The 27871-nt window shown below is 37.1% G+C and overlaps 1 protein-coding gene across 14 annotated transcripts in view; it reads left to right on the top strand.

Annotated features, from left to right (window-relative positions):
• PDE4D (phosphodiesterase 4D) overlaps positions 1-27871 on the top strand; it is a 1112988-nt gene that overhangs the window by 673010 nt on the left and 412107 nt on the right. The window contains exon 1 of one of the 14 annotated variants that reach the window (XM_082382271.1): positions 22875-23108. The exons of 12 other annotated variants lie outside the window; for them this stretch is intronic. In XM_082382271.1, the coding sequence (XP_082238397.1) occupies positions 22981-23108 (128 nt within the window). In that variant the 5' untranslated portion in view covers positions 22875-22980. Of the gene's footprint in view, positions 1-22874; positions 23109-27871 lie in introns of those variants that run through there. One more of the 14 variants, XM_082382254.1, reaches the window with a different exon arrangement.

Genomic DNA, 27871 nt, shown 5'->3' with positions numbered 1-27871 from the left:
TTAGTAGACATTGCAGTGGAATGACATGGGCATTTGTGTTTTCTGAAGTCCGTGGCTACAGTATAGAATTGTTTGGAAAGGAGACAAAGTACCATTTATAAGACTGTGGCAGACAGCGGTGGCGTGGTAGAGCATATGATGGCACAGCAACAGAGGAAAATGAGCCAATTTGAGAAATGGAGATAAGAAGTGGAGACTGTGTGTCTTGGTAATTGATAGGCCCTGGAGACAAAGTTGAAGAAGGAGTTAGTATTGTGCCCAGGATTCAAAATGGGGTAACTGGGTGAATAAATGGGGCATGATATTCACTGCAAGAAGGAATACTGGGGGAGAATTTTGAGCGTGGTTGAGCTTGAAGTATATGTGGGAAATCTCCAGGTGGAGCTGCCCAGGAGCCAGGTATGATACATGTGTCGGGAACTCAGGAGACAGATCTGAACTAGAGAAATTGATTGGGGTCTGTCCATCCATAGATAGCCATGGAGGGCATTTGAGTCGATGAGATCAACCAGAGGGTATGCAAGATTAGGAGAACAAGAAAGCCAAGAAAAAAAGGAGTGTTTCAGAAAGGAGGGAGTGACTAACAGTTTTGGAAATGTTCATTGGATGTAGTGAAATGTAGGTCAGATGGTGACCTGGTGAGATAAATTTCCATAGTGGTGGGAGCAGAAACCAGACTGAGGTGGGTTGAGGTGAAAGTGTGAAAGGGGAATCAAAATAGTCTAAAGGAAATTCCTGCAAGAAATTTGGCTCAGAACGAAGAGGAGGTATGGAGGTAGCTGGATGAAGTAGGAATTGAGCGAGGTTTTATTTAAGGTGGGAAATATTGATTCCATTTGAATTCTTATGGAAAGGATTTGGTCAAAAGGAAGAAAATAGGAGATAATGCATAGAGCTGGGATTCCGAGGGTGTCAGAGGGACTGAGATCTGACTGAAGCACAGACGCTACCAAAGGTGGAAGCGTTTGCCTGAGCTGGTAACAGGAGGGAAAATGGAAATCATCGATGTGGGTGTGGATGAGTTTGTCAGCTGGGTGGCTGGACATGGAGAACATTCGTTTTTGATGGTTACTATTTTCTCTTTGAGGAGGAAAATCATCTGCTGTGTGTGGGAAGTGGGGAATCAAGTGTTTGAGAAGAAAGAAGAAAGGACATTTGCTACAGTCCTTAGGGAAAATGAGAGAGAGAGCTGATTAGTAGTTGTTAGAATTTTTAAATATATGTATGGTGCTTGGGTTGTAGTCGTTTAAGGAATATTAGCAGCCTTGCCTCTGCATTTTATTGTTGATGCTGCTAAACCTATGTCCGCAGTCCCTCTTTTGACCACTAGATGGTGCACTCTGCGCTGAAATGCTGACCTGCCATGTTCCTTTTGTTACCAGCCAATACTGACAAACTGATAAAGTGAGAGGTTAACTTCTTGATAAGAATTGAGATGTTTTTCTTTAAAAAATATTTTCCTTAAAAAAATCTTAAATAACACGTTCCTCAATTTTACATACAGTTTATGGGGCAGAGAATGACTGTGGCACCACAAAAGCCTTAGGAAATACGTGATTTGACTTCATACTAAGTGTAACATGCAAAACATACCATCTCTTTCAAATTCTTTGCCTTAAAAATGCTAATCAGTTGGCACTCGGCGATCATTTGCATAGTCAAAATAGAGCTTTTGGCTTAGCATTTTATCTTAAAATAAAGCAGAAATTGCCTTGCTCTGTATGTCAGTATGGTACATATAGCCAGAATGCTGAAGAAATACTGCCAAATGGCAAACGCCACATAGAAACCGAATTCCATCAGTCAGCTACCATTTGGCAAATGTATGTGTGCTCCTGGGTGACTGAAATGTCAGATATTCGTCCAGATCTTTGTTTTTAAAAAGGTCTTTGTTTTTATTAAAGGTTTTTAATAGTGCCCTGTAAGTTGAAGTGATACAAGGAAATCAAGTCATTCTATGGAGTTTCCTCACTGCTTCATAACGAAGATTGGGAAAGGGGGTGACCGTGAAGCAGGTGGCCTTTTCCTGACACTGTCATTTTTTTAGGCATACCACCATCCCCCCAACATGAGATGTTAGACTGAAAAAACCTATACAATTTAACCAAGTAAAGAATATAAGCATTTTAAAAATACTGAAAACCAAGTTACTTTTGAATCCCAACCCCAATTATTTGACATATGTCCTTCTTCTTGCAAGGAATTTGTGACAGGTAAAAAACAGAGGTAAGAGAAGGGAGTTCTATATGTATAATCAATATAAAGTCTCCAAGATTAAGAAAGGGATACTTTTGTACAGTGGGTTCAAGATTTTGTTAGGGAGGGTATTTTTAAAGTTCTTTTTTAGCACAGTCGGAGGTGGGGAGACCTGGGAAGAAAGCTGTATAAGCCTAATATGAGAGAGCGTTATGGAAAATTCCTGGCACAAACTTTTCTGGGCCTAAACATTTCCTGATACAGAACCTAGATTTAGAGTGACCAAATAATTTGCTATCTAGGAGTAAAAGGGGAGCTATTGATAATTGTACAGGAATAGGAGCAAACCCAGGAACAGGTGCAAAGCAGGGCTGTCTTGGGCAGACTAGGAAGGCTCTAGGCAAAATGGAACACTGTTGGGGAAAGGGCATTAAAAGTCACTTGAGCACGTGACTGCAAATAGAATTAGTATTTGTAGGACTTGGTGCATCAAAAGTATAGTTAGGGGCTCCCCTGGTGGCGCAGTGGTTGAGAATCTGCCTGCCAGTGCAGGAGACACGGGTTCGAGCCCTGGTCTGGGAAGATCCCACGTGCCGCGGAGCGACTAGGCCCGTGAGCCACCATTACTGAGCCTGCGTGTCTGGAGCCTGTGCTCCGCAACGAGAGAGGCCGCGATGGTGGGAGGCCCGCGCACCGCTATGAAGAGTGGCCCCCGCTTGCCACAACTAGAGAAAGCCCTCGCACAGAAACGAAGACCCAACACAGCCAAAAATAAATAAATAAATAAATAAATAAATAATTAAAAAAAAAAAAGTATAGTTACATGATCAGCCATCTTTCACACCTGTCAAGCAGGGCCTCTCAACCTCTCAACCTGGAATTAGGGACCAGAGATGACATGTGGGTGGGAGGTGGAGGGTAGTAACAGATTCCCCTGGGGAAAGATATTTTTATTTTTTATTATCATTATTTTTGTTCCCAAACTACAACAACTCTCCCTTTGCTCTCTGTGTTGGCACAGGGGGAAAAAAAACAAACACATTTGAGGATCCCCACTGTAAAGATTATTCTTTGAATTGTGCCTGCAGTTACTTCCGTTGTAAATTTCCGTGGATTATTGTTATAACGATACCGGGAATGATACCCTGGCATGCTGAAAATTCAAGGAACTTCATTCCCCATTCAGCCAAGCACTACTTACTAGGCAAGTGCCTGAGGCACTTGGGAGAACAGAGCCCATAGAAGAGAGAAAGGAACTAGGAAAAACCTTCCCCTCAGTGTAGCTGACGGGGTGCTGAAGCGTAGCATAGAGACGCTTGCTCAAATGGCAGCAGAAGATCTTATTAGCGTTTATTGTCAAAAACATCAGGACAAACTAGAGAAGGTACCATTTTATTTTGCCAAATGCCTTTGCCTTTACCAACTCAGACTCCCTTTTGTCAGCCCACCTTGTATAAAGAAAGTAAAAATATCTGCCCACTATCTACCCCTGACAACTGTGAGCTTATTCTTCGTTTCAGTCCGTTGAGACTAGCTATGCTGAGGTGACAAACCACTCTGATATTTCAGTGGCTACAACCACAGTTTTATTTCTTGCTCTTGTTACGTATTCTTAGCTGGTCGACGTTGCTCTGTTCCTTACCCTTTTCATTAAGGAACAGGCCACCCGGAGCCCATTCTGAGACCAGCCCCTCCTGAGATGGCAGAAAAGATGGGGAGGGGCTTCCCTGGTGGCGCAGTGGTTAAGAATCGGCCTGCCAATGCAGGGGACACGGGTTCGAGCCCCGGTCCGGGAAGATCCCACATGCCACGGAGCAACTAAGCCTGTGCACCACAACTACTGAGCCTGCACTCTAGAGACCGCGAGCCACAGCTACTGAACCTGCGTGCCACAACTACTGAAACCTGTGCGCCTAGAGCCCGTGCTCTGCAACAAAGAGAAGCCACCGCAATGAGAAGCCCATGCACTGCAACGAAGAGTAGCCCCCACTCGCCGCAACTAGAGAAAGCGTGGACGCAGCAACGAAGATCCAACGATGCCAAAAATAAATAAATTAATTAAAAAAAGAAAAGAAAAGAAAAGATTGGGAGATGGCAGGGCCATATAGTAATGGCTTTAAAAGCTCAGAAATGCCACCGATCTCTTCCACTCACAAGCCATGGGCCAAAGTAAGTCACAGGGTCAAGCTTGGCATCGAGGGGCAGGAAGTATAACCCTTACACAGGAGTGGGTTTGGAAAGTCAGTAAATATTTTGGCAATAACGTAATATATCACATTCTTGCAAGTTAACTGTAAAATCTACTTAAAGTTTTAACATATATCCTGTGTCCTGCCCCTCATGCTATCTCTAACGTTACTTTCTCGTGGTAACAAATTACTATTCTTTTTCTTCTTACAAATGCTTACAAACTCACACAGTCCAGTAGCACTTAACACACTTGTGCTTGGTTTCCTTGTCTCTCTCCTTTACTCTACTGTGGGCCTTTGAGAGCGGGAGTAATCTGTGAGTCCTTGGTGTGTGGTTGTCACATAAGAGAAACCCTAATAAGCATTTAGTGACTGCTAATGAATTAATAGATAAATGAGGGAGCGTTTGCCTTGCCTTCTCCATCTTCACACCTCACTCCCTTCCAACAAGCAATCTTGTAAAATGAATAGAGATCACAGTGGAATCTTGAGGAATGGCTAGGCATTCGCTAGATGGAAAAGCGTGAGGAGGCAAATCCAGGGAAAGAGAAGTTGATAGATTCAGTTGCAGTCTTGTTGAGTGAAGGTAAAATTCTCAGATTTTGCATCCTGAATGTAAGAATCCGTACAACATCAAGCTTGGTCACTGCCAAGTCTGATGTATCCCATAGCAGTGGTGTAATAAACTGCCAGTGTAGGGCCCAGTCTGACAAGTCTGACCCTTATTAGATTCCCCCGCCCACCAAAATCTTTAATTCACCTGCACAGATGATGCAAAGTCATTGAAGGAATGTATAAATCAGTAATTATTTTTCAGGACTTCTGATGTGACATTTTATTAACTGCTTACTTATTAATTAAAATCTGCCCTACCATAAAGTCTAAATATAGCATAACATCTGACATTGACTCTGGAAATTACGCAGATTTTGCTTTACTATTTTTAAAACATATATGAAGAGAAAAAAGGGAGATGGATTGACAAGAACATACTAGCATTTATACTTTGACCAAATAGAGATTGAGACTTCCTAAATGATTCCTGTGGGAAGCTATCCACTTCTTCTAAGGATGTTGCCATTATTCAAATGTTTTGGGGATTCTCCTTTGGAACCTTCCTTCAGAGTCTGTGCTACACTGATTTTTAAATTCATTGATGACAAATCTCCATCTGCTGAAGGCGGGTCTGATTCTATGAACCTGCCAAAAGTCCTTTGGCATTAAGTCTTGATGATTAAAGTGGATGATCCAGTTAGCTAATGCTATTTGGGTCAAATGGGAAGTGACTATGAAATCGAGAAGCAGTTTTCTTACACACGCTGGGAGTTGCTGGTAATGATAATTCCCAAAGCATTATGCCAAAAATGTCCTCAGCCCTCGTAGCGTTCATTCATTCAGCAAGCAAGCTCTATTTATTCACTGAAATAAGTCATTTAGGAAATACTAATTTGAATTTGCGTATGGTGTATGTGTTTGAAAAATCACTCTCACTACTTTATAGGCAGTTGACTTAGTAATTACTTAAAATGAATATAAATAGAATGATAGATTATGATATCCATATAATATTTACATACATAAAGGATTATATATAACATGTATATACCACATATATATGTAGCACAATGAGCAAATTATTCTTTTTTATTGAAGTATAGTTGGCTTAGAATATTACATTAATTTCAAGTGTACAACATAGTGAATTGTTTATGCATTATGCATCATACAGAGTTATTTCAATATCATTGACTATATTCCATGTGCTGTACATTACATCCCTGTGACTTGTTTATTTTATAAGTTATTCTTTTATAGTTCTTTTCAATTTTTAAAAATCCACATTATGCTTTTAAGCAAATGCATTTGTTATATCAGAAATATCAAACTGAAAAATAATACTAGGTAAACTACTTAATTATTGGGGATTCTATTTTTAAACTAATGGGCTTCCTTTATACCTAGTCAACACTCAGCTGTATATTACCACATGGGATAGTTAGTGACAAAAAGCTACTTTAAAATATACATTCTGTGCTATGTATCATACTTTCTCTTCTTTAACATTTCTAGCAATTGCAAATAAATTATATTGTGAGGCAGAGGGAGATACATTTTTCTAAAGTGATGTATGTCGTCTTTCCACAAATATGTAAATAAATAAATATACACACATATATAAGCAAGATAAATAGTATAATTCCAAAACTATGAAATTTTCTGCTAATCAATCTGAAGCACTTGAGTAAACAAATGGGACCTAATTAAACTTAAAAGCTTTTGCACAGCAAAGGAAACCATAAGCAAAATGAAAAGACAACCCACAGAATGGGAGAAAATATTTGCAGACCAAGCAACTGACAAGTGATTAAACTCCAAAATATATAAACAGCTCATGCAGCTCAATATCAAAAAAACAACCCAATCAAAAAATGGGCAGAAGATCTAAATAGACATTTCTCCAAAGAAGACATACAGATGGCCAAGAGGCACACGAAAAGTTGCTCAACATCACTAATTATTAGAGAAATGCAAATCAAAACTGCAATGAGGTATCACCTCACATAGTTCAGAATGGCCATCATCAAAAAATCTACAAACAATAAATACTGGAGAGGGTGTGGAGAAAAGGGAACCCTCCTACACTGTTGGTGGGAATGTAAATTGGTATAGCTACTATGAAGAACACTATGGACATTTCTTAAAAAACTAGAAATAGAGCTACCATATGATCCAGCAATCCCACTCCTGGGCATATATCTAGAGAAAAACATAATTTGAAAAGATACATCTACCCCAGTGTTCATTGCAGCACTATTTGCAATATCCAGGACATGGAAGCAACCTAAATGTCCATCAATGGAGGAATGGATAAAGAAGATGTGGTACATATATACAATGGAATATTACTCAGCCATAAAAAAGAATGAAATAATGCCATTTGCAGCAACATAGATGGACCTTGAGATTGTCATATTGAGTGAAGTAAGTCAGACAGAGAAAGACAAATATCATATGATATCACTTACATGTGGAATCTAAAAAAAATGGTACAAATGATCCTATTTACAAAATAGAAATAGAGTCACAGATGTAGAAAACAAACTTATAGTTACCAAAGGGGAAAGGGGTGGGGAGGGATAAATTGGGAGATTGGGATTGACATATACACACTACTATATATAAAATGGATAACTAATAAGAACCTACTGGAACCTACACAGGGAATTTTACTCATTGCTCTGTAATGACCTATATGGGAAAAGAATCTAAAAAAGAGTGGTGATATATATATATAAAAAATATATTACATATATATAAATATATATAACATATATATAAAATACATATATAACATATATATATAATATATATATAACATAACTGTTTCACTTTGCTGTACAGCAGAAACTAACACAACATAGTAAATCAACTATACTCCAATAAAAATTACTTAAAAAAGACTGGAGTGAAGCTATGCCTATGTGTTGTTTGAAAGTATTTGAAAAGTTACAATTTGTTCATTGTATTATTTTGCCTACATGATCTCAAATAATTTTGACTAAATCAATTGGTATTATTGAGGTCATGTAGATAGTCTTCTTAAATTCTCATTAAATAATTGACTGTCTTTACAATTTCACACAATTGCATCAGGAATCTATATATTCAGGCAGTTTAGTCTGCAATTTAATGGCATGTAAATGTTGAGAACAAAATTATTAGAAACTTCAGACACGTCACCATAAACCAGAACTGCAATACATGTCAGTCCCATTGAGAAAGTATTTGCAGGCATAAACTCGATATGTTTCTCGAGTACATGAAAAATGTGCTATTGAATGATTCTTCCTTCACAAAAATTGACTATATTGATCTTGGTTTAAATATAGGTCTGTATTGGTAAACAAAAGCATTTTTTCACAGTACTGTAGTAAGTTGCTGTTACATACTAATGAGGCAATTCCAGAGCTACTGTGAAGCTTTGTAAAGAGTGCTTTGTAAAGAGTTGAAAATAGTTCCTGGAAATGGTAAATCACGTTAGGAAGGCCAGTACTTACTTTAGCTGAGTGCTAATGTTTTGATTAGAATTTGACCAGTTTATAGCAGATTTCCTTCTTTCCCAGCTCAAAGTTTCATTTGAAATGTCTTCAGGTCAAAAACTTACAGAAGCTAGGAGGAATGTATCTGAACTAGGTAGCTTGGCTGGGAATTGTGTCAAAATGAAGAATACCTGCGCCATGTAAAGGAGGTAGCTGATACTCTGCTTTAGTTTTAATTCAACGTGTAGGAAGAGAGGGCTTCCGTGTTCTAGATCTTATAACTTTTCAAAAGAAGTCCAAATCTCAACTTTAGTGTAGACATTTCCCGTGTGCTTTAAATGCTGGATCAAAAGAAAATAAATTAACAGTGTATTGGTCAAACTCAGGTCTGTTAGCCGTGTGTGGTCCAAGCATGACCAATTCACCTACTCCTACTCCATCCTACATCTCTTTCCTGCCCACAGTGTTTCCTTTCGTTTCTCTTACATAGAATTGTAAATTTTATACTCCAGTTTGTCCACAGCTACGAGCAAGGCCAAAGGTCTATAGCCAAGCCTTGGATTTGTTTCTGATATCTTTAGAAAACCCCCAGAAGGATTCTTCTGTTTTTCTCACCATGTTCTAAGGATAAATGGCCCAAAACAAAAAGACACAGTACTCCAGGTATTGTGAGCCTTTAAGAATCCAGGTCACTTGCTAAAATTGGAGTATGTTCTGTACGAACAGGATGTCATGAAAGAAAGGTATTAGAGTTTGGGATTAGGTACTGTCTTACTTGATCTCAACTAGTTTAATTCTTAGTGACTTGCTAAGAAAGATTGCTTCTTCAATGTTACCCTGCTGTATCACCGAAGAAACCACGCATATTTTCTCATTTCTCTCTTGCTTTTTCTTTTCTTTCTTTCTTTCTTTTTCTTTTTTTCTTACCTCCCCAGGCTAAATCCTGGGATTTTTTTCCCCATTACCTGTTTTCTGTCATCTTTGTGTCCAGAAGGTCAAGTGAAAGAAAGGGGTACTTCTCAGTTGAATCGGGTTACCTCTTAGAACATCTGAGGGCAAAAACATAAGCAAGGGTTCAATGCCAAATGCATTCACTCAGCTAGTACACATTTGTGGTTTAAAAAGCACACTTCATTGAATAATATAAAATATGTTTGTACCGTCTGCTCTCTTGGGGATTAACATTGTTCATGATGGCAAAATAATCACATGTTAAATGAATTCTAGATACTGCATTCTATCATTCATAATAGCAATAATACTGGTAATTCAGATGACCTAGCCTTTTCTTTGTCCATGTAATTAAGATGACCTAGCCTTTTCTTTCTCCACGTAATTACACCGTTGATTTTCCCATATGGGAAAGAACAACTAAGTACATGCTTTTTCCTAAATGGAACATGCAGTTCAGGAATTCTGTCATTTCTTTTATGGAAATAAAAGAAGTACAAACATATGCCATCTTTGAAGGTAACGTTATGTAAGTGCTTGGGAATAATATCTGCTGTCTTTATCTACTGTTTTGTGTAAATTCATAAGAAAAATGATGATTGTCATATGCATATTTTAGAAACTATGCAATCAGTTTTATCCAGGGATTCTGTTGTCTGTCTAGAATGATATAGGGCAAGAGTCTCTGTGTAGACTGAATGAGTTTACTTCAGGGTGGAAATTGATTTTTTTTTCCCCCTGAGCTCTTACATTTCATGTTTGAGCCTCAGTATGGACTGTCTCATACTGACTGCAAATTTATCCATGTGTTTGAGCCTTTTTTTTTCCCAAAAATGTTGTAAGCTTTGTAAGGGTAGGGGCCATTTGGTTCTCCTTTTGTGTCTCTCAAAGTTTCCCACTCTGCTGGGCTTTTCCAAGGGCAAAATAAGTGATGAGTAAATGATTGATTTTTTAATGCTATAAAATAGGGAGAAAGGTTAAAAGAAAAAGAAAAAGTTGATTCTGGTAGCACATGTTCAAGATATTTGGGTCAATGATTTCTTTTACTCACACCTAATTCAGGTGTATAAACTGTCTGTCCTTAGCTTGGGCTCTTCCTATGTGAACCTCTATGACAGTAGAATATGGATGGAAGGGCCCCTGAGGACATTTCAAAAGTCTTCCAAACAAATATCCTGTGCTTAATAGCCATCTATTGTCAGATAACCTTCCCAAGTTGCTGCATTCTATTCCCCGTGATTCTCTTTAAAACCAAATCTTATTTCCTAAGAGAGGATGGAATGCAGTAGGCATCATTATTCTTTGCAGAAGGTCTCCAAGTCATGTCATTAAATCACCCTTGTCTTCTCATCTCTAAGCAAAATGGTACCAGTTTATTTAAACATTCTTTCTTAGTCCCAGTATATATTCTCCTACGAAAGTTCTGCGAGTATCACTCTTCAAGCTGAGTGAGGTCTCTCATTTGATCAAGGAGTCTATAAAAGGCAGATTGAGTTCAAAGACCCTGATGTTGCAATCCTTTTTGTCATCCCATTTGACCTTCTTGCTTTTGTCCTGAGCTGTTAACTTGCTGATTTGTCACTAAATTATCATGTTATGTATACTTGGTATTGGCGAACCAGAATTTCATTCCCCTTTTGTGTTCACTATTTGGTGTTCCCCACAAGTTACACTGCCTTGGTCTCCATTAAATTGTTTTTTCATGTTACAAAGTCAACTTAATATCTGAATGATCTTCCAAGATACTGCGTATTATTTCTTTTACTTCTGTCTCACAAAGCTTTCAGTCTGATTGATAAAAATATCTAGTCCCAAAGCCCATCGTTATCATTTGCATTTGCCAATTCACATAGAATTAGTCATAGTCTCACTCTCACTTGTGTGGTAAATCAGACAAGTGCTGTAGAAATAGTGTATTTTTTTTTTGTAAGGCATATGAAAAGGTCTCTTGTGGTATAACTGTAGATACAATTGATATGTGGGCTGGATGAAAATGCAGTTAAATAGATTTTTTTACTAGTTGAACAACGTAGATGAAGAGGACTGAATAACAAATAGAAGATTATTTATGCAATCAAATGTACAGAAAAATGGACTTGAAAGTGACAGGGAACACACTGGAATGCAGTCAGGATCAACAGTTATTTATGTTTGCTAATAAAAATGACTGCAATTTCAAGTTCACAATTAATCTGAATTGGATTATGGAATCCTAAGGAAGATAGTACATTGATTAAGAGTATGGGGAGATTTCTGTCCTAAGCCTCATGTATATAATATTTATTTTTTATTTTAGTTTTTTATTGAAGTATAGTTGATTTACATTTAAGGTGTACAGCAAAGTGATTCAGTTTTATATATATATATATATATATATATATATATATATATATATATATATATACTTTTTCTGATTCTTTTCCATTATAGGTTATTACAAGATACTGAATATAGTTCCCTGTGCTATACAGTAGGTTCTTGTTGTTTATCTATTTTATATATAGTAGTGTATATCTGTTAATCCCAAATTCCTAATTTATCCCTCTCTCACCTTTCCCCTTTGGTAACCATAAGTTTTTTTTCTATGTCTGGGAGTCTACTTCTGTTTAATAAATAAGTTCATTTGTATTACTTTTTTTAGTTTCCACATATAAGTGATATCATATTCTATTTGCCTTTCTCTGTCTGACTTACTTCACTTAGTATGATAATCTACAGGTCTATCCATGTTGCTGCAAATGGCATTATTTCATTCTTTTTTATGGCTGAGTAATATTCCACTGTATATATGTACCACATCTTCTTTATCCATTCATCTGTTGATGGACATTTAGGTTGCTTCCATGTCTTGCCTATTGTGAATAGTGTTGCTATGAGCATTGGGGTGCATGTATCTTTTCAAATTAGAGTTTTTATAATGAACAGAGAAATGCAGATGATCGTCTCTCTCTGCCCCATAATAGTCATATCACACCTGGAGTGTTGTTTAATTTTGGATACAACAGTTTAAGAGGAATCAACAAGCAAGAATAAGTCCAGAAGTCTGTTGCCAGGATGGTGAAGCATCTGGAAATTATGACATATTTGGAACAATCAAAAGATCTGAAACTGTAGCCTAGAAAAGGGAGAGGGTGAAAAGAAAGTTCTCTTCGCAGGGTTGTCATAATAAAAAAGAATCGGGTTTGATTTTGAATGACTCCAGAGCTAGGATCAAGAGATAGTACATGTCGAAAGGTGAACTTTAGCTTGGTACAAAGAACTTTACAAAATCTGGATCTGCTCAAAGCAGAGATGCTGCCCCGTGAAGCAGGGTGATTCTTATCCCAGGAGGGGCCTGAGCAGGACCAGATACTTGCTTCTCCCTAGAGAGTGTTCATGCATTAGGAGAAGAATACATTTCTAATTGCTTCTAATAAATCTTCCAATTATGATAACTTATTACATAAAAAGTTCTTAGCAGAGTGCCTTTCATAGACTCCTTGATCAAATACTCAGGAGATATTAGCTGTAATTGTTATTGGTAGTGACTAATCCATGACTTTGTAACTGATTATTTGTCTCAAGGGAACAAGTAAAGGGAAGGTGTCTCTGTTTAAAATTTTAGCCAGCTTCTGTTGCTAAATAATTAAGGTACTTAACAAGGGCCTATGCTACTTGTAACTGATTTACTCTTAATTTATTACCACTTTATGTTTTCTGTAATTGCCTTTACATCCTATGTTACCTGGATTTGGGATTAATTTATCACATTTAACAGGAAAATTTTAAGCAGTTGCTAAATCACAGTTCCTTATATTAAATTGTCTAGTGACTAACAATAGCAAATAGTCCATCAACAAAGGATTAAGTCATGACAGAAAAACATGGATCTCTTCCATTAATTAAAAGGAATATTTCAGTTTAGGGACTTTTAGAATCTTAATAACAATTATGTTCTGTCACGTTAGCTGCATTGGATTTTTTCTCGGGTGATGTATTTATCTTTCAGGATTGCAGGTAATATTTATTGAAGGCATTAATTCATTCACCCACTTATTCATTCAATAAATATTGTACCAAACACTGCCCAGGTCTGCATCTGCCTCCTCACCTCTGTATAGTCTCCATTTCCCTTTATCTCCACAGGAGTCAGGCACCACAGGAAAACTAGCCCCTGCACATCCCCACATCCCCCAGAGTCTACCACCAAGGGCTCCACGGCAGTGAGGCAATCCCCCTCCTTACCCCATTCCTGAACTTCTTGTATCCCTTCCCTGCATTTTTCTTTCTATCACTTATCACCTCTCTTATATATTTTGCTTAGTTATATGTCCATCTACCTACTTCTAGTGGAATGTTAGTTCCATGAAAGCAGACACATTTGTCTGTTTTGTTTGCTCCTGGATTCCCAACACCTAGAATAGTAACTTGACAAATATTTGCTGAATGAAGGATTAAAACTTAAGTGCCCTGGAAACTGATACTAGAAAGGTGTCATTAATCCTCCAGGGTTACCTAACCCATTTTTGGCAGCGCAGGGCTGTGAACCAAAGTCCCTTGGCTCCAAAACAGCATCCTCATTCTTGATCTCTCCCTCATTTACAAATAACTCCTGAATTTTGCTGAATGAACCCAGGAATCTAGAGGTATTTGACAATGGCAAAGATATTTCACTGCTGTATGGATTTGTACAGGGGGATAACTTTTGTATCATCTAAATTTAGGAAAATATCCAGGTCAATACTTACCTGCCTAATCCCTTGCTATGCAGATCACTCCTTTACATTTTGTTTCTTCTCTGAATTTACTCAGTTTGATTAACTCTATCCTGAGTTTTTCTATTATCCGTTATTGTTTCTTGGGTCATTGATGTAGACCCTAGAAGAAGCGGGGTACAGTGATAGATTTGGAGAAGCAATTATGGGTAAGACTCAGTCTTTGCCTTTGAGTTGCTTTCAAGCTAGTGGCTGAGACAGCCTTGTATATTTGCAGTTCCAGAGTCAGATGATAGCCAGATAATTTAAAATCCAAACAATGATACTTTTGAGAGTAAAAGGGGACACTATTTAATAATCATACTGGGACAATAGCTAGTTTAAAAAGTTAATAAATATAAAATATGAGTTCAAGTCCTTTTTAACAAATATTTACTGAACACCTACAACACATAGACCGATGTACTAGGCTCTGTGGATAACTCAAAGGTGAATATGCATGTATCTGCCCACCTTGTGGTTTGTAATCCACTTGAGGAGAGAGACCATTAACAACTCAATACAGGGAAGTAAACGATGGCATAAGCTGAATATAAACTTGATGTGATGCTAGCCAGCCACAAGGTTTCAAATAAGATCAACTGATGTGGCAACTTTTCGTTTCTATCTCACTATATGGTCGTTTGAAGTGAGTCCTGCCGTGATGCACGAATTGGACATCAAATGGATTTATGACTTCTTTTCCTAGATAAGAGTTACAGCATTCACTTCTTTTGTGTATATATAGATGATGTTCAACTCATGCTGGCTGACTGGCTGGCTGGTTGGCTGGCTAACTGGCTGAGGTAGAAGAATGAGCTGATATATTTTTTTAAAAAGTCATCTAGCAACCAAATATAGAACAATCTTTGCCAAAGACACCTCCTTTGTGCTTGACCAACTAGTTGACAGAGTAAGAACCTGCAGCAAGATTATTTTTCATCTTCAGATTTTATAATGATAGAAGACATTTGGTTATTGGAAAATAAGCTTAGAAGTGTTTTAATTCTTTCCACTGCTTCCTACTGTTGGAAATTCTTTTGCAGCTGAATACTGGCAACAGTTTGTCTTGGCAAGTAAACAGTGCTGTTTAAGGACGAAAGTGTAGGAAGTTAGTAGAGGACATCTGTTGAAGAAGTCATGTTGTCAAAGCCCATTATGTATATTAAACTCATTTGTTTCCATTTTCATACATTCTAAAGCAAAATGTCACTCCATTTAACATTCAGTTTATAAAGAGCTTGGAGACATAAATTGTGTGGGCCTACCTGAGACTTCAGTGAATGAGCATCATTTTATTCAGTTGATTTTATTGCTCATTTAACTCAGACTAAACTTTGGATATATAATAGGTTTGTTGAGATAAGATTATCAGTAGTCATGGGCCTTTGTTAGGTGTGAAAACTGAAACCAACAGAATTTCCTGTCCCAGTTAAATGATACTGGGTTCAGGCTACTTTCCCATCCCTGTGTTAAAGAAAACTGAGAACAAGCAAAAACAACTTAGCTGCTTGCTTCCCTGACTTCTTCTTATAGGGTACTCTTAAGACCCTGTCCGAGTGGTCTTCTCCCTTACTGCAGTAGGTTTAATTAACTTTATGTGATTGACAGGTTTCTGCTGGGATTTTGAGAAAGTGACAGTTAACAGATACCATAAAATTTTAAGAGAAATTCATCAGATGAATAAAATTTTCTAAGAAGATGAGAAGCTCTGGTTCATTTATTCCAAACTTGCCTTCTTATAAAATGAAGCAGTTGATTAATTTAAAGAAAAGTTATCCTCGCTATAAGGTTAGGCCTGCTGACTGCGCTGACTGATTTATGGGGCTTTATGTTTTTTTAAGTTCTACAAGGCATGCCATTGAGTCTCTCATCAGTTTTCACAATCTGTGGAATTGAGTCATGCTAATAATTTTCCCAAGAGGCTAATTTATAAGTCAGAATGTTAACACTATCTCTTACAACTGAAGATACGACTGGTCTAAGGACACCAATTCCACATGACACCCATTTTCTAGGTAACTCTAATCAAGAAGCCAAATTCTAGATCAGAAAGTTGTTTGTGAATATCAATCAGATTAAGGGGCTTCTTAAGGAGACAGCTGACTCTTTCATTTTTCACTGTATTTTACTTCATAAATTATTCTTTAAGGATTTTTTCATGTGACTAACAAACAAGTTATCTATTTTTAGAATACTCAATGCCTTTGTTACTATGAATGAATTCATTTTTTTCCAACCTCAGCATGACCAATGCCCCCTCTATTTGCATCTATAATAATCCTATTGTCCCCCTTCATTTTAGCATATTTTACAACATATTTTAGCTAAAGTTTACAGATTCATTTTTATTGAAATATGTTCCCTAATAAGGAAGCCCCTTGACTGCATAAGTTTTTGAAAACAGTTCTATGGTCTGTGAATCTCATCTTATTAGCTTTGGTCCCAAAGGATACCCAGATTTTAGGGCCTCCCTTATCTATAGGAACTATATTTTCTTTATGTTCTCTACTCAAGTCAGAGCAATTTTTTGTTAGTTCTACAACTGTACCTGAAGACATGCCAAAGATGCTACAGACACCAAGTGCAAAAAAAAGAAAAGTCATCAATATTTCTATTATTTTTTGCTATGTAATTTGCTAATTGATCACAATCAATAATTTCTCTCTAGTTGATGGAATCCAGATTTTGACATTTTAATAAAATTTCACTTGTTAAAATAGTACTTATTAAAATAGTAACACAAGAGACATTCTAAAATGCTTAGATAATATAGGTAGGGGAAAAGAAGAAAATTAAAATCATCTATTTCTTCCCATCCATGTATATTTTTATATTCTGATGTATATTCTTTTTGTTCTCTTGTTTTTCAATATATATTTTTCCTTTGTTAAAAACAATATCATACTCTTATACTGTTTTATAACCTAGTTTTTGACTGTCAATATTTTATGAATTCTTCTCCATGTCATTAAGTATTATTTCAGAAACATAATTCCCACAATGTCACCATAGGTTCCCATGGAGGGTGCCACATACTCTACCCATTTCTTATTCACAACTCGGAGCAAACATTAGCATAATAAAAACCCTGACTACTCCTGCTCCTCCAAAACCACCTATCTAACTTTGTTTAATGGAGAATTTCCCAAATGCATGTGGCTATGGAATTCATCTGTTTGTCTGTGTTTATGTGTTTAGGATGCCTATAAACATATCTTAGTGTAATCTGAGAAAAGGTTTTCAACACAATCATTTTAATGGGTTCATGATATTCGTACTGATTGGATATTCCATTTTTTTTCAAGCATTTGGACATTAAGGATACTTACATCCTTTTACTTATTTGGGAAACACTGTGATGACCTTCATGGTAGTTTAATATTCATATGGACTTGTGGTGTTTCCTTCTGTTTGAAACCATTGTGTACAAGACTGTGTGAAGTGTCCTATGTGGAGTGTTTCAGAAGCAGATTATCAGAAAAGCTAATGCTTAATAGAAGAAGACTGATAAATTAATTAATTTGAAATTTGCCAGTTGTATTCTCAAAACATAGAGCGTGACTAAATAAAGGCATAATCCCGTGATTAATCAGGTGGTTGAACAACTACTTGGATAATTTTTACTTACTGAACTGAAACTGTCGGCCCAGGCAGACACATCTCCATCACCCCCCAGCTAAAACCCATGTATATTTCTCATTAGCTGTGAAGAGACTTTGTCCTCACATTATAGTGGGTGCTCTTTGGAAAATATTTCTGTTTGATAAAATACAGTGAATAGCTCGACTACTAATGTATTTTAGTAGTTAATAATTTTATTATTATTCTGGAGGAGTTACTGAGAACGAGGGATTCAGGAGAAAGTTAAGCAAGTCTTTGGGACATCCAGTGCCTTACAATTTCAGCTGCCTTATTTGACAAGCAAGTATGGTTCGACGTGCTCAAGTTGCAAGTCAAATAAGGCAGAATGTCTGCCCTCAAGAAACCCGAGTGCCACGGGGAGAGTTATAAATGTTTGAAGAGCTGTGAAACAATGCGCTAGAATCATAGGTGGGTGGGAAAAATAGATGAGCGGCATCTCAATAAAACTGAGAAATGGAGACCATGTTTTGGAAGAGATGACACTTCAAAGGAGTCAGCCAGCCAGAGAAGGGAGAGAAAAGTCTGCTGGTCAGAGGGCTTCTCATCTTTGAAGACCCAGTGGCATGAAAGAGCCAGCCTTCCCAGGACATTACCAGGGTTACTCATGGCAGATACAGGAGAGGACATCAGAGTAACATCAGAGGGGATTTCTGTGCTAAGCTTTGGATCTTAACTTTTGAACTTTATCACTAAAGAAATGGGGAGTCATTCAATGACTATAAGCAAAAGAATCACATGTTCAGATTCCCATTTTCAAGTGACCCACATGACATGCAAGTGAAAGATGGAATTAAGGTGAAAAAGACTGGAGATATTAACCCTAGGTAAAAGATGAAAAAAATGGAAAATTATTTAATTAATTAAGGAAAACAGAATCTGCCGAGAGGAGTAACATAGTCTGATTTTGGGAGCCAGATTAACTGATTAACTGATGCCTGACTCTGATTCCACCACCTAACACTCTGTTTGACCTGGGGCATCTATCTCAATCCCTCTATGCCTTGTTTTTCTACAAAATGAGCATAATGCTAGTGCCCAATTCATAGAATTTTCTAAAGATTAAAAGAGCTAATTCCTACCAATAAGTGTCTAGCACATAGAAATTGCCTGATCAAGGTTAGCTATCATCTATTGTTACTATTATTATCATTGCTAATCTAATATAATTATAATTATATAATATTATTATGTTATAATAATATAATATTATTATGTTATAATAATATATTATTTAATGTAATATATTATTTAACATTATTTATGTCTTTAGGATTCATGGCCTGATTAGAAGTGATTGTCGTGATTGGCTGAATGGTGAGAGGGCCAGAGAAAACAGGAAGAAATGTGTTTTGGGGGGGTAGGGAAAAAGAATTGATGTGAATTACATTATAAATGCTGGAACGAGGTAGCTGTGGGACTTCCAAATGGAATTTTCTTGTGAGCAGAAAGGTATGCACTCTGGAAGAAGATGTGGGATTGTTTTAGCACGTCATGGGCATTTGACGCCACTGGATTGGCTGCATTCACTGGAAAATACGTAGGTCAGAAAGTGAGAAAAGCTTGGACAGCTGAAGGTGGGTTTGAACCCCAGAAGCATTGCTTGCCAGTCTGGGTGTGATAGAGAACACAGGGTCTGGGAGGGAGTCCTTCTAAACCACAAGTAAGGGAAAATGATTCAGCTGATTCTTGTGCTCTGATAGGGTTGTAAACAGATGATTTCCTGGTGTCCTGAAAGAATTCCTTCAGCTTAGCAAATTGCCAAACCCAGGCCAGGGTAGAGCTAACAGCTGAAAGAATCGTCTTTAATAAATAGTGGAATTATTAGAAGAAAAGTGCTCTTGCCTCAAACTGTTACTTGCTAGCAATTGCTTTTAATTGCTGTTAAGAACATTACCAGCGTTGAATTTCTAGTATACCGAAAAAATAAAAATGGTTTTCTAGATACCCTAATGTGATTTCTGCCCTTGTTTTAGAGTCATGGGGTTGATGAGTGAGATTTATGCTAGATTTCCATGCTCGTTTGCCATGGGCAGTATGCAAAAACAAACAAAATGTAAATAGATAAGCCTGGCCATTCCTTGGTGACATTTGAGCCCTATTTTATAAAATTAAGTTCTCCAGTGTGTTTGTATTTTCCGTAATATAGAGTCCCAAGCCACCTCTACCAAGCCTCAGAGAAATGGAATTGTGGAAGATAGGAAGGTTTGATTTTGCCTCCGAGGCCACCCCTGCTAATTGGCCATCATTCCCACAGATTCTAAATTCTTGGCAGGTTGGATTTAAGATGTAATCCCTTCTCATCTCAATTTAAGTACAAGTAATCCCCAGGAAACCCTGCCAGGCTCATGGTAAATCATTGCCGAGGACAAGCAAAAACCTAGGGGCAGGACAGGAATAAAGATGCAGACGTAGAGAATGGACTTGAGGACACAGGGAGGGGGAAGGGTAAGCTGGGACGAAGTGAGAGAGTGGCATGGACTTATATATACACTACCAAATGTAAAATAGATAGCTAGTGGGAAGCAGCCGCATAGCACAGGGAGATCAGCTCGGTGCTTTGTGACCACCTAGAGGGGTGGGATAGGGAGAGTGGGAGGGAGACGCAAGAGGGAGGAGATATGGGGATATATGTATATGTATAGATGATTCACTTTGTTATAAAGCAGAAACTAACACACCATTGTAAACCAATTATACTCCAACAAAGATGTTTAAAAAAAAAAAAATGCCCCTGCTAAGAAAATCAAGGAATTTCACCTATCTATCAGTGGCTGTATATTTCCTCCCATGGAGGTTTATGACTTACCCTTCAGTTTTTTATTTCCACCTCTTTTAGGAAATTCTTATTGGAAGCAGATCTTATTCTCGAGTACTGGACAAAGACTCCTAAATCAGCTTACAGATAAAAATATTGTGCCTTTGTTCTTAGGGCTCTAAGATGGGGCAGTAGGTCCAAAGGGCCTCTTAAATTTGAAAACTATAAATTATACACAGTTGTACCTCACAATTAGTTGGTAATCATTAGGCACTACCTCCATGTTGTAAAATTATATGTTTCCCCAATTACGAAATATTATTAAGGAAAATATACCAAAGAGTAGAAACATAGCAGGAACTCCGTCCATATTTTATCTCCCCTTCATTATGCAAATTAAGCAAAAAATTCCTTGCTACCTCTACTTTGCTTGGGTGTGTTCTCTCATGTTGATGAGGTTCCAGACTTCTGCCTGGTACAGCTCAGTTCAGGTAGGTTGCCCTTTCCTTCATAGGCACCTTAATAACAGTTTCATTTTTGCAAGGAACCGTATGCAATCACTGGGCATTTTGGAGAGCTGGCGACCTTATTTTTCTGCTATAAAGAAACAGATTTGAATGTCAGTAGAGGGTGTTGTCGAGAGTACGGGCAAATAGACCTCTTCCGACATTTTAGGAGTATGGACTGCCATAGGCTATTAAAGGGAAAACTGCACAGGATTTGGGATCTAGCAACCCACTTTCAGAAATAAAAGCACCAACCAGTAAGAATATATTAACAGATGTGTTTATTGTGTATAGAAGCCCATTCATGCTATGGAGTCTTATGTAACTATTAAAAAGAACACACTGGATTTCTATGCATTGTCTGAAAAATTATCCATGATTTATTTCAAGTACAAAGGTACTTGTAGAAGATTATGTATAGTATAATCCCACTTTATAGAAGCAGGATGGAGAAGCCCTGTATATGTGTCAGTGTGTGTGTGTATATGTATTATAGTGTACATATATACATGTGTGTATATATATAGTGTACATATATAGTGTACATATAGTGCGTGTATGTATATGTCTGTATGTATATTGGTAGATTGATAGAATTAGCGTAAAGAAAATGGGTGAGATTAATGCGTAGGAAAAGACAATAAGGGTTTTATTTGTATGCCTTTGTATCATTTGACATGTTAAAATGACCATGTGTCATTTTGTAATAAAAAGGTACAAAAAGGAGAATCATTAGATAGGAAATGCTTATTGTCAAATGGGAAATTATCTTCCCTTTCGAACTAAAAAAATTCTGAATTTAAATGGTGTTATTTAAATCCAAACAGTGTTTGAATTTGGCCACTACAGAATAAAATATAGCTTTCTCTCGGCATACTTTGTTTGCCCAGGTCCCAGGACTCTTAAATAAGTAGGTTGTGTTTATTCAAATCCTGGATAAGAAATTGTTTTTCAAACATAAAAATTACCCTGCACAGTACTCTGAACTCCTATCTTCAGACTACACACAAGGGCCGCAGTGGTTTTGTTGCTGTAACACTAGGAAATGAGGTGAGGACTAGTAAAAACTGTGGGCTCATGAAAGCTGTAACTTTTCTCTGAGATGCTGCAGCCGTAGGTAGAATTTTGGAATGATTTACACTTTATCCAGTTTGTCTTTCGTTGTTATGAAAAGTTAACTTCCAATTAGTAAAGAATTTCCTATCAGTTTTTCGATAGGTCTTCATCCGATGAGCAGCTAGAGGTTCCTCCTGAGAGAATATTTCTAATAAGAAAAAAAATCAGTTTCAAAGTCCAAGTTAGTATACAAAGGGCTTTGCTGACAATTTTTATGTTCCTGAGAGGCTAGTTCAGTTCTATTGTGAACAATAATTTATGAATGAGAACCCACAATTTTTGACCAGCAAATTGGAAAACCACCATAATCATTTCCATGTGCCCATCTCATTTTCTAAGGCTCTATAATCAGTTTAGCAAGCAGTTTTCCCCCTTTGAAAACATAACAAATACTTGATTATTTCCTCCCTACCAGAGGCATGTTTGGTGTATAGGTAAATAACTGATTTCCCAACCACTGTTACATTAGGTGGATGTTCTTTTAGACATCAGACATTTTTTATGGATTAAACCTTGCTACCTAGTCAAGAGATCTGGTTTGAGTGGAAATAGGTTTTTGTGGCGCTCTACAGAATTTCTACCTCATCTACTCAGCCAATAATTGGTCAGAGCACTGACTCTGGTTAGAAATAAGCAACAAGCTTCCCGTATCCATGAAAAGAAAACAAGAGAGCGCATGTAGCCTCCGAGAAACACGCATTTACTCTTGAAGCAAAGCAGCACCCAGCGACCAGAGAGCAGCATATGTCTGAAATCCATTCTCTGACATCTGACAGGTTCTTTCCAGCATTCCCAGGAATGCTGGTCTGACTACTAAGATTTGTTTTTACTTCCTGCCTTTTGGATAAAATGAGTTTGCCAACCAGCTGTGAGTTCCTAACACTGGGGAAGGTGGCTAGGTTCCGAAGCTCTGCTTTTGTTCATGGATCGCCTTACGCAACCAACAAGCCCATTGACATTAAGCCACAGAGGAGACGGTAACTGCTTTCCTTTCTCCTAGTTGTTTGTCTGTAAAAACGTGTTTTGTTACCCTTTGGTAGCTGCTTTGGAGATCTGCTGAGCTGGGAGGGTCAGGGTGAGAAGTTAGTTTTAAAATTCAGCATACTGGATAGTTAGAAAAAAATTAACCAAAGAGGAAATCTGGAAAATATTCTTGGCTTAGTTCGTTAGCAAAAGCTGATCCGGTTTCAGGGTCTGTAGGTTTTAAGAATTTGAGAGATTGCTAGTGCTTGTACTACCTTCAGAATCATCCATGATGAATATTTGAAAGAGGATTTGGCCAACTAATGGATATATTTATTAAGATCTCTTATTTCCAGATACCCAGTATCTCATAATATACGTATAACGTTCCTTAATGCCAAAGTGCAATAAATATGTTAAAATTCTATAAAAAGCATTCATTTTCATGGAGGCCAGAATAGGGTTAGATATTTCTCCTCTGAAGAAGATGTCATTTCTAAGTCAGTGTTCCAGAATTCTGTGAACTCACAGTCTCCACAACCCGCCCCCCCTCCCCCGCTACACACACACACTACCCAGGCAAACTCACTTTGTATAATTAAGAATTTCAAAGTTGAGCCCAGTGTTTTCATAACAAGAAAAGAGGGTGCGCAGTAAGGAAAGCCTTTCTATCCTCTAGCCTTTTTATTGCAGTGTCAGAATAGGGATGATATGTTTGACTAATGGGTCCAAAAAAATCATCCATCAATTTAGGTTTTATACAGTCATTTTATTCAGTTTTTCAGAATGAACTTCAGAAACTTTTTACAATGATATTCTGTTCTCTGTGAAAATGCCAGTTCTCCATAATTTTATGAATTCTTGAAATCAAAATCCAAAATTCTAAAAGCAACATAATTTACTGGAAGACTATCATTATCATCTTATGCTTCTACTTTTCCTTTTCTAATTACACATGCATAAACTCACACATAAAGCATACATTTTGCCAGATATGACCTTATTTGTAAACATAAAGGAACATTCAGACATTTAAGTGATTTTTTTCTAAAAGTTTCCAAACTTCAGAAATGCCTTAGGGTTAGTTTTTCAACTGTAAAAAAAAAAAAAATTGGTGTGATGGGAATGAACTTTTTTTTTTTAAGTAGATTATATATTGTTCAAGAGAATTTTATCCATAGCTCTTTCATAAAGGTAAAATCAGAACTTTGAACTGTGATTTAATTCATTCAATACCCACATGCACACACACATGTATATGTGCATAAATAAAATTATTGAAATGATAATAAATCAGCTGTCAAGCTTTAAGTAATTTTAATAGATTATTGAATATTCTATTTTACTTGGCTAGGTAAAAATATTGTTAAACACATATAAAACTGAGAACCTTTAGTCCTATATATACATTAAAATATATCCTTGATTCCATCTTTGGCGGTTCACTGGAAGATGAAGAAAGCTTATGATAAAAAAAAATAGGAGAACATCTGTATTAAAATAAAAACTACAGATGTCCGAAGCATTATAAATTATACTTAAATTGCCAAACTTCAGGTGATCGGGAAACATATGGAACTGATTATGCTAATTATTCTGAGAAAGTTGAATAATTATCCATTTAAACCTATTTGGAAATGCCACAGAGAAAAAATTTTAATGCTGTAAAAAATTAATTACATTTTTTAGAGAGAGAGTTCAGGAAGAAGTATGACTCAAAGATATAAGAATGACACCATCAGATCTTTACTAATTTACTGTGGCATAAAGTCATGCCCAATTATAGGGCAACTTTGGTTATACCTCCCTGAGAACTATCCATCAGTCATCAAGATTATATTAACTTATAATAAAATATATGCAGAGGAACTGTAGTATTTTAAAATATTTTCCTAAACTTACAGTAATACTATTTATGAAGCAAAAATAATAGTAATGCCATGGTGCAACCACTTTGGAAAGCATTTTGGTCTTAATCTTTTTTTTGTTGTTTTTTTACAGCAGGTTCTTATTAGTCATCAATTTTATAATTTTATCCACATCAGTGTATACATGTCAATCCCAATCGCCCAATTCATCACACCACCACCACCACCACCACCCCTGCCGCTTTCCCCCCTTGGTGTCCATACGGTTTTTCTCTACATCTGTGTCTCAATTTCTGCCCTGCAAACCGGTTCATCTGTACCATTTTTCTAGGTTCCACATATATGTGTTAATATACGATATTTGTTTTTCTCTTTCTGACTTACTTCACTCTGTATGACAGTCTCTAGATCCATCCAGGTCTTAACAAATGACCCAAGTTGATTAGTTTTTCAACTGTAAAAAAAAAAAAAAAAAAAATTGGTGTGATCGGAATGAACTTTTAAAAATTTTTGTGAGCGGAAATATTCGATTCTCTTCTCCAAGTACCACGGCTCTTCCTGTCGACCTCTAACACCATTTGAATTTATAACAGGCTGGCAACAACTAGCAACTATGTCCAAGTACATTTAGGAGAATGTGTCCTGAGACCCCTACACAGCTCAGTGTTTATCAGTCACCCAAATCCCTTCTGTAATCAGGAGTGGGACACCACAAAGGCACACAAGTTGCCAAATTGTTAATGTATAGTCATGAAAATGTAAAATTCTTCCATAATAGAAAATGTTGCATCTTGAAAGCCTAGTTGAAATGGATATGCCATACAGATAGATAGGATTATTGCCTATAATGTGACTTTGACAAAGTTAGGTAATTTTTACTAATATCTCATTCATTGAGAAAGACATAGTGGTTATGGCATTGGCTTGAAACCAGTTAAAGAGGGTTCGATTCCTTACTTTTTTATTTTAAATTTACAGAAGTAGGCTCTTCAAATGTGGCAATGCTATGTCCCTATTCACATTACCTTACTTTTTTCTCCACTTAAAAGTAATCAACTTTCTGTGTAAGTCAGTGGAATCATGTGTTTATGTAAGCTGATGAATATATGCATGTAGTGTGGGCTCTTAGCATACTGTATTATACTCAGGCAATTTCAGACTTACCTCCAATCAGTTTTTACATCGGGCATCACAGCATATTTTGCAAGCAAATATTCTTGCAAGGTGTTTGGCAATTACCAGTATTTTGTAGTATAGACCTCAAATTTGTAAAAATATCAGGTCCAGCTTGTCCTTTAGTACAATACATTGCTTATATATAGCAAGTAAATGGCCTTTTGTTTAAAAGATGTGTAGTCATTAAGTCATTATATCTAGAGCTTATATCCCATAGAAGTATAACTATGGGAACAAATTTGTAATGATGATGGTTGAAGGGGGTGGATGAATGGATGAAGGAAGATCCAAATCGTAGACAATGTCTTTTTATTCTGTAAATCATTTTTTAAAGTTGTAAATTTCCTTTATTTGAACTTCTTTTTATCTGCTGAGAAAACAATACATCTGGAACTGTGGTAGCTCTTTGTCCTAGATGCACTGAACTTGACCCCAAATTAAATGGTGAAGTTCCAGGATGCTTGCTGGGACTCATCTAAGATTTGTCTAAAACAGCATGTTTAAGTTTATTTTCATGTAGTTACAGTTGTGCTCTTTGGCAGAAAGGATATTGTTTTGATAATTACTAAGAGGGAGGGAAGGAAGGAGGGAGGAAGCAAGGAAAACGTCTAAAGAAGAGGAGCTGTATGTTGATGTTTTAACCTAGTCAATGAAGAGTAATATTGAGGTGGTAAAAGAGATCTGGCTTTTCACTAAATGGAGAGAATAAAGTAGGAAATCTAATCAAATATGCAAAATATAGCTCCGACTTCCCTGGTGGTGCAGTGGTTAAGAATCCGCCTGCCAATGCAGGGGACACGGGTTCGAGCCCTGGTCCAGGAAGATCCCACATGCCGTGGAGCAGCTAAGCCCGTGCGCCACAACTACTGAGCCTGTGCTCTAGAGCCCGCATGCCACAACTACTGAAGCCCACGCGCCTAGAGCCCGTGCTCTGCAACAAAAAGAAGCCACCGCAGTGAGAAGCCCACGCACCGCAATGAAGAGTAGCCCCCGCTCACTGCAACTAGAGAAAGCCCATGCACAGCAACGAAGACCCAACGCAACCAAAAATAAATAAATAAAAATAAAACAAAATATAGCTCAATTTGAATCCAAATATATCCTTATAAAATAATGACTTCTTGAAAGAACAGCATGTTGTCTTAGAACACAGGGGAAATAATTTGCATATTGAAAATTAGCAGTATTGGAAGCATGACCACATGGTCATTTGATAGTTCTGAATTCTTGTTTCAAAAGCAGCAATGAAGAGATTAACAAAGCAGCTAACAGTCCTAAATCTTAATTAATCTCAATGTTGAAGAGAATGACAGTCCTATCATCTGTGATCCTAATAATTTTCTATATTCATGATTTTTAAAAATTTTCCCTTTAATATTTTGTAGCCTCCACAAGCTCTAGGACTCTGTGTTTACTCTTGCAAGAAAAATAACTTCCTTTAAATGTTATAATACTTTGAAGTCTCAATTTTAATCCATAGAGAAAAAAGTAACCAAATTTAATCTGGTTCTTCTACTCCGTCCTCACCCAATCAGGCTGCAGGGTTTTTGAGTGTGTGGATCACGTCTTGCTCATTGTTCCATCCTTGGTGCCCAGAATAGAGGCAGGCACAGATCAGACAATAAATGCTTGTTTAATAAATGATGAGAAAGTGATGTTACCCATCTTGGCATAGGTGTATATATCACTTCTCTTGGTGCCACCATATGGAGTCTTTGGGAAGACTTTCGCCT

This window comes from Balaenoptera borealis, assembly GCF_965194805.1.
Source record: "Balaenoptera borealis genome assembly, chromosome: 2".
NCBI classification, from domain to species: domain Eukaryota; kingdom Metazoa; phylum Chordata; class Mammalia; order Artiodactyla; family Balaenopteridae; genus Balaenoptera; species Balaenoptera borealis.
Note: the sequence above shows the minus strand (reverse complement) of the source record. Positions and strands in the feature narration are given on the sequence as shown.